At 37.9% G+C, this 7449-nt stretch overlaps 1 protein-coding gene across 1 annotated transcript; it reads right to left on the bottom strand.

Moving 5' to 3' along the window:
• Positions 1-955: 955 nt before the first annotated feature.
• Positions 956-4948, bottom strand: LOC307003092 (uncharacterized protein; the record flags this gene model as incomplete). Its single annotated transcript, XM_079621205.1, has 5 exons — positions 956-2096; positions 2597-2689; positions 3626-3781; positions 4080-4870; positions 4942-4948. The coding sequence occupies 5 exons, from the start codon at positions 4946-4948 to the stop codon at positions 1770-1772; spliced, it is 1374 nt and encodes a 457-aa protein (XP_079477331.1). The 3' UTR covers positions 956-1769.
• Positions 4949-7449: the final 2501 nt, after the last annotated feature.

Here is a 7449-nt window from a genome sequence, read left to right as displayed (position 1 = left end):
AAGTAAATGATTAATAAAATATTTAAATATACTTTCATACATCTTATTATTCAGACATGTAGTAATAGTTACTTTGTGTGTTAGTAAATGCTTTATTAACATGTATTTCTACTGTAATTCAGGGTTAATGCAGGTAGTTATAAAGCATTTAGTAGTGGTTAGTTAACTATTTTTGTGAGCTCATCTAAAGTGAGGACTATTTATGCCTTGTAAAGCATTTACAAATGAGATTTAAAGGCTTTTAATATTTATATGTTCTGTATCACTGTGTTGTTGTTGTTGTTTTTCAGTTTGAGCATTTAAATCTCCATTGTAAATGCTTTACAAGGCATAACTACACTGATAAAAATTCTCTGCTTGATTTACTTAAAAAATAAGATGAATTTTTTTGCATAATTTTATTACGTAGATCCAACAAGACTAGTCTTTGTACAAACTACTTAATTTTTCTGTTTGTTGAAATAAAATTTGCATGTAAAGTAAACTTAATTTTATCATTGCTCTAGTCATTTGTGTGTGTGTGTGATCTACATTACTTTAAGAGTTCTAAATGTGTCTTTTTGATTGAATCCAACTTAATTTTTTTATTTCCATATTACAAATTTCAAGTGGGATCTACTTTGTTTATCAAAATTTGTTAGTGTATTTTAAAGTTACCTGAACGCGAAATTTTCTAATTCACAACTGAGTATTTCTACTGAAAGTATAAATGCAAATTGTTAATTTTTTTACTACTATTTACTAGTTCAACACAGAATGACAGTAGAATGTACTGATCGAATATGGAAATCTAGTTATTACATTACATAAAGCTGACATTTTGGCCATTTGATAGTAAAAACTGACAAGCTCAGTATAAAAAATTATAATAAAATATAACCACCTCACAGGTTGAGACATCGTATACAATAGAAAATTGTGCTTCACGGTGGTGCAAGAGGAAAGCTCATTAAGTGAAAGTTGACAGGCTTTATTGTCTTCAGGAATATGGTCACAGAACTTCCCCTTAATCCACTCAATACATCTCAAGATATACATGCTGTGGCCAAGGGTTGACCGTAATATGAAATGGACATCTGTCAGTCTCAAACTCCCAATCGGATGTTAAACTATTTCAACACTTTCAGTAAGGACTTTTCAATAAAAATAAAAAAAACAGTTACAAAATATTGTCTATACAATTGTGTTTTTTCAGTCCTGTACAGTAACATACTCTAAGACTTTAAAACAACACGCTCACAAATACTCAACTGCACCTTAAATATTAACAGACTCACAAACATGGTCCCTATATGAAATAGTATTAGTGTAACTTGAAGTGCATTGAAAAAACCTGAGAAATTGAACTGTAAAACTTGACCAGAAGGACCTTACTCAAACCCTCTACCTTCAACAAGGTCTGTATGGTTTTTAGGCCAGTAAGCTGATCTTGAGATCATGAACTTTGGGGAAAATTTTTTGGTTCCTGTCCTCCAGCTTCAGGAAGATCTTCTAGAACACCTACATTTCAGTTTATTTGGGTAGCTTAGTGATCTATCACAATAAAATAACAATAAATTCTAATTGTACAAAATATTTTCCATGAGTCATGTGACTTCTTCACAGTCATATTTCCTTCAAATGCTCATTAACAGACTCACAAACATGGTCCACATATGAAAGAGTAGTGCAACTAGAAAGTGCATTAGGATAACCTGAGAAATTGCACTGTAAACCTTTAACAAAGGGACCTAACTCAAACCCTCTAACTTCAACAATGTCTATCACTTTTAGGCCAGTAAGCTGATCTTGAGATCGTGGATTTTGGAGGACATGTTTTTGTTAACATCCTCCAGCTCCAGGAAGATCTTCTGAAACACCTCAAAGGTGTATTTCAGTTTCTTTGGATAGCTTAGTTCCAAGGCATAAATAAGGCCCATAAGGTAGGTGCAAGCATGTGCTACACTGGGAATACCAAAAAGGACCTCTGCTCCCTCGATGGCTATTCCAGCTTTCTTATCGAGACCTCCATCCCTGGCTTTGCTGACCACAAAGATGTTGAGCACAAATGAAGTGATGGCCTCTTGAATGGCTGCAGCATCGTCGTCATCACAAACCTGTGAAATATACCAGAGAAAATGTAACCAGCTTTTTGTTTGCTAATGTGAAGAATGCATATAGCTCTTTGCTCGCCTTCTGGACAGAAATCTGGGTGGGATTACGTGGTTGCTGTGGTAGTTTTGATCTATATACTTATGTACAATTTGTGGCAAAAAGTCACTCGAAAAAATGTGCTGTGTTGTCAGGATTTGGACGGGTTTACGTGGTTGCTGTGGTAGTTTTGAGCGGTGTTGTGATTTAAAGAACAAGTTCGGTATTTTACACTTAAAGCCCTGTTTAGAGATCGTATCTGATGAAATAGAACGGTTAAGATTAAAATTTGGACACATACTCCTGTCCCGAGAATTTTAGGTTTATTTTGTATATATATATATATATATGTATATATATATATATGTGTGTGTAATAGTGCACTGTAAAACTTTCTATATAAATCAAGAAATACATTTGAAAATCGTTCAGTATACATAGATATGCAGAAATATAATTTCTTTACCCGGTAGTCCTTGATTAATTCCTCTGACTTTTCACCAAGGTAGAGAATGAGGCCTCTGATCACAGTTTCTCTTCTGGTCTCAATGCTGTTGTCCTACAAATATATGAAATATGGAATTATTTTAAAGGGTTAGTTCACCCGGAAATGAAAATTCTGTCAGTAATTACTCACCCTCATGTTATTCCAAACCAAAGACTTTCGATCATCTTCGGAACACAAATTAAGATGTTTTTGATGAAATCTGAGAGCTGTCTCACTCCTTCATAGACAGCAACGTCATGACCTCTTCCAAGGCCCAGAAAGACAAGTAAAGACATTGTTAAAATAGTTCATGTAACTCCAGTGACTCAACCTTAATGTGATGAAGTGATAAGAATTTTTTTTGTGCAAAAAAAAACTAACAAAAAGAACGACTTTATTTAACAATTTTATCTCTTCTGTGTCAGTCTACTACGCTGTTTATGTAGTAAACAGAGTTGAGCTTCAACGCCGGCTCACTACAGGCCGACGCTGTTCACGCAAGCACAATGTTGCATGCATGTGATGCTGAAGCAGAAGCTGGCCAACCAGAGGCCAATACTGAGTCTGCGTTTTGAAGTAGAACACGGAAAGGCAACGCTTTGTTTACTACGTGAACAGCATAGGTGACTGACATGGAAGAGAATAAATAGTTGAATAAAGCATTATTTTTGTGGGTTTTTTTGTGCACAAAAAGTATTCTCGGCTCTTCATGCCATTAAGGTTGAACCGCTGGAGTCACATGGACTATTTTAACGATGTCTTTACCGCCTTTCTGAACCTTGAAAGTTGCAATGACGTTGCTGTCTATGTAGGGCATGAAAGCTCTCAGATTTTTATCAAAAATATCTTCATTTGTGTTCTGAAGATAAATGAAGGTCTTGCGCTTTTGGAAAGACATGAGGGTAAGAAATTAATGACAGAAATTTAATTTTTTAGTGACCTTTTTAGAGTACATTTATTGGAATGCTACAACATTAAAGTAACTGCTACAATTGTAAAAGTACATGCCTCATTCATGATTTCAAGGGTGTCATCAAGTTTCTTCCCAACAGCGCCTCCCTTCCTCCTGTAGAGTCTCAACAATTTAGGCGTGTATTCGTCCAACTTCCCAAAGAATGTGGACTGTAGAGGCTTCAGTGTGATCCTCCGGAATTCCTCCTCGATCTGAGAAAGAGACCGAGAGAGATGGAGAGGCATAATGAGATACTGAAATAAAAGAATTAGAGGCACAGGGAAAGAGAAACAGAATACCAAGTAGAAAAAGTAACCCTAGAAATACATTTAGGTGGTCTGATATCTGGAAAGGGATGCTGCACCGGATGAGAGTTCATTTAAGTGCATGGTTTGTGTTTAGTTAAGTTATCAGCTTAGTTTCAGCAAATTCCACACTACTTTCACCTTGTCAGACAAAGTACTTGGTATTACAAAGGTAATTAGATAAGTATTAAAGTGTTCTACATACCTGGGAAAACTCAAACAGGGCAGGCCATCGAGCATTTAAATCAATCACAGGTGGTTTCTGGATCACATCTTTACGACGCAGTGAGAAGGTTTTTGCCATCTTGTCATTAATGACTCTGTTGTTGTCTCTCTTCTTGTACTCATAGAGAAGCTCCACTCTCTCCTTCTCAAGGGATTCATCATTTTCGCCTTGAGGATGAGGCGGGAGATAGTTTACCTCAGATTTCTTTGCTTTTTTTAAGTTCTTTGCTGCAGTTTGATCTGCAGCTGACTTTCTCTTGAGACAGTTGACATTTAGCTCTGGTATTCCAAGGTGTTTCACCTTTGCTCTGAAATTTCCAAGTTTGTACTTCAGGCTGTTGTGCCAACTATATAAACCATTGAATGATACTGGGTCCCTCAAACATGGGTGTTTCAAAACCAGGGCCTCAGCAACCTGCTCCCTTTGTGCACTTGATGGATAGGCGGTGTAGACAAAGATGCTCTCTGCTAGTTTGTCCAGAATGTTAGATTTTACTGCAGGATTGCAAAGAAATGTTCCGTCCTTTAGGTTGGCATCATTTGCTGCTTGTAGAATGAGCTCAGTGTCAAGGGAGAAGGTAGGTATTACAAACTGAGCTGGCCAAGGCACAGAACGAAGGGAGGAGATGCTACCTGGAGAAGACAGAATTGTGGTATCGCTGGATGCAGTGGAGCAGGAACCAACATCTTCCAATAACTCAGTGCAAATGCTATCAAAGCTATCCTGGACTCCTTGATCCTTTGAAGAATCTTGAAATGTTACTGTGATCACTGGTTCAGCAAGGACCACCTTGATGGTGTCTCTGTCCTTTATTTCATCAGTTTCAAGGAGAGTAAAAAACTGACCATTAAAATCTTGGTCCTGGAACTGAAAACTAAAATTTTGCTCAATTGCAAATGTCTCTTGCACAATATTCTTCAATTCCTCTACAGTCTGAGGTATTCCTGAAGGCAAGGAAAGCTTGCGTATTTCTTCTTGCAGTATGACTCTGAGTCTGGCAGACATGATGATTCTGTAGTAAGAAAAAAAGACTGTTAAGTTGAATTTAGGCATGCAATGAATCAAAAAGTTAAAACAAATTAATTAAGATATGGGTCACTTGTAAAGGAGGCCCCTGGGTGACATTTTTGGGTAGTTTTGAATTTTTTTCAGATCCCGGGAAAATTTTAAGTCATGTGTAACACTTAACTAAAGACAGTGAATTGAGGATTTAGAAACAAATGAAAAAATCAATATATACTGTATATAAATACCTAATCTTGTATGGGTATATGACGCTTCAGGGTGACAAATCGCTTTTGCTCAACAGTGTAAGCTACAAGAGGATAGGAGTCTGTCAAGTCTAGTTGCTCACAGATTGTCACTTGTCTTGTGGATTCCAATTCAAAAGCCCTAAGGTGCTCACTGTACCATGAATGTAGACACTTGACAGCAAATACAGGCTGACCATGCACAATAAGGATCAGACTTAGTTCAACAAAATCTGGAAGTCCTCCAGTTGATCCATACGGCAAAATCATTCCCACTGAGTAAGTGGTGCCATGACAGGTCACTGTATTGGCAACCTGCATGTACGTTTCTCCAGGAAACTTGTTTTGCACCGCTTCCTGTATGTTTTCCTTGAGGACATCCACAGGCAATGTAGAAATATTTGAGACACTGAGGGCAGGTTTGAGTAGATCTGTGCCGTGCAGATGGTAAGCCAGCATGAATTGATGCTTAACAGCAAGAGACAGTAAAATGTTACGAAAACAGTGGGTATGTCGAACAACTCGCTTGAAAAAGCTATGCTTAGCTTCAAAGCGCATGGTCCACAGGGCTACAAGCGGTCCGAATTCCTTTATTAGTTGTGGATAATGCTCAAGATAATGGTGCTTTGGCAGAACTCTTGCTTCTGGAAAAACCTGTAGGTATCTATGCCTGTGTTCAGATATCTTGGTGTCCAGGAATCTTATCGTGTCATCTGTGTGAAATGGAGAAACCACAAGCTCAACAATGTCTTTAAGATCCATTAAAAGATGCCATGCAGGTTCACTCTCTGGCACTTTAAAACCAATCATAAGGGGGAGCAGTCGCAATAGACTCCAATTTTCATGAGCGTTTCCACCAATGCTTCTCCGGGTGGCAAAGTTCAGCGGGATAGGCTGCGGGCTGTCAGTTTTGTCAGTCCATTTGTAGGGGAACTGTCTGATTAGGTCATTCAGTTGAAATAAAGTAAAGTATTTTTTCTTTATCAGTAGATCAAGGCTCAAAGCTAACTCCAAAGGTACTACTCCCTCAAATAGGTCGTGGAGCAAGTCTGGTGGATACCCTGACAAAACATGAAAGTATTTTAACCTCTTAGTTAAGGCACATTGCCTTTTCACACCAAAGCAGTGAGTGAGAGTTGGACTTTCTAAAGCTGCTTGTACATGAAAAGAATGTTCCTGCTTCGTTCTTGCTTGGAAGGCCCCAGTCCTTACTTCTTTTACCTGAAACTCGGACAGCTTTCCTAAACAAAACCTGCAGACATGAGATCCAGAAAAGCTTTCCAAAAATCCACCAAGTGAATGGGCACCTAAATTGTCAGCTACTACACTAACTATTGTGCCTTTGATTTTCTTTCCAAACAAAGGAATAAAGAGTCCTTCTTCTTCCAATTGGACAATGTCTTTTAACAGTGGTTCAAGCACTGCCTCATAACCATACTTCTTTACATCTACAGCCTTACAAAGCACCGCTAAATAAATAGACTTAAGTGTTGCACGAAACTGTAGTGGAACATTTGCCAATACCCAATACACTGCAGTAATCTTGTGCTTTTTTCGGGATGTTCCCAGAGGATTGCACACTTCAAAATCATCAATGTAGAGAAGGAGAGAAAGTGTTAGGTCTTCAGTAGATAAAAGTTCATTTTCTTTAAAATGTGTTCCATCAGTAAATGACTCGTACCGACTCTGAGTAGCGTTTGAAGATTTGAAAGCTTTTTCCTGTATGTCTTTAACGCCTAGTATCTGTGACAATAACTGAAGAATGGGAACATATTGTAAGGTTCGACCTTCCTTCTTGTCCAGAATGAATTCGACAGGCTCAACCACATGAAATTTATTCTTAAAAAACTGCTGTCTTTTGTAAGATGTGGCAAGAGGACCATCAGCTCTTAAAGCTGTGCTAACAGAGTTGGACTCACTCAACTGTTTGACTAAATCTGAGATGACTGGGTCATCAAGCACACAGTCATGTTTCCTTAAACATGCGTTTACAGTCTTTTTTATGCCAGGACCTGACAATGAAGTGGATATAAACTGGAGCTCTGCTACAACTTCATTAATGCACTTGCTTGGCACATTGTAAATGCTCTGTAATTTTA

Source organism: Phoxinus phoxinus (assembly GCF_949152265.1).
Source record: "Phoxinus phoxinus genome assembly, chromosome: 8".
Taxonomy (NCBI): domain Eukaryota; kingdom Metazoa; phylum Chordata; class Actinopteri; order Cypriniformes; family Leuciscidae; genus Phoxinus; species Phoxinus phoxinus.
The sequence above is the reverse complement of the archived record's forward strand: the minus strand, read 5'-3'. Positions and strand labels throughout refer to the sequence as shown.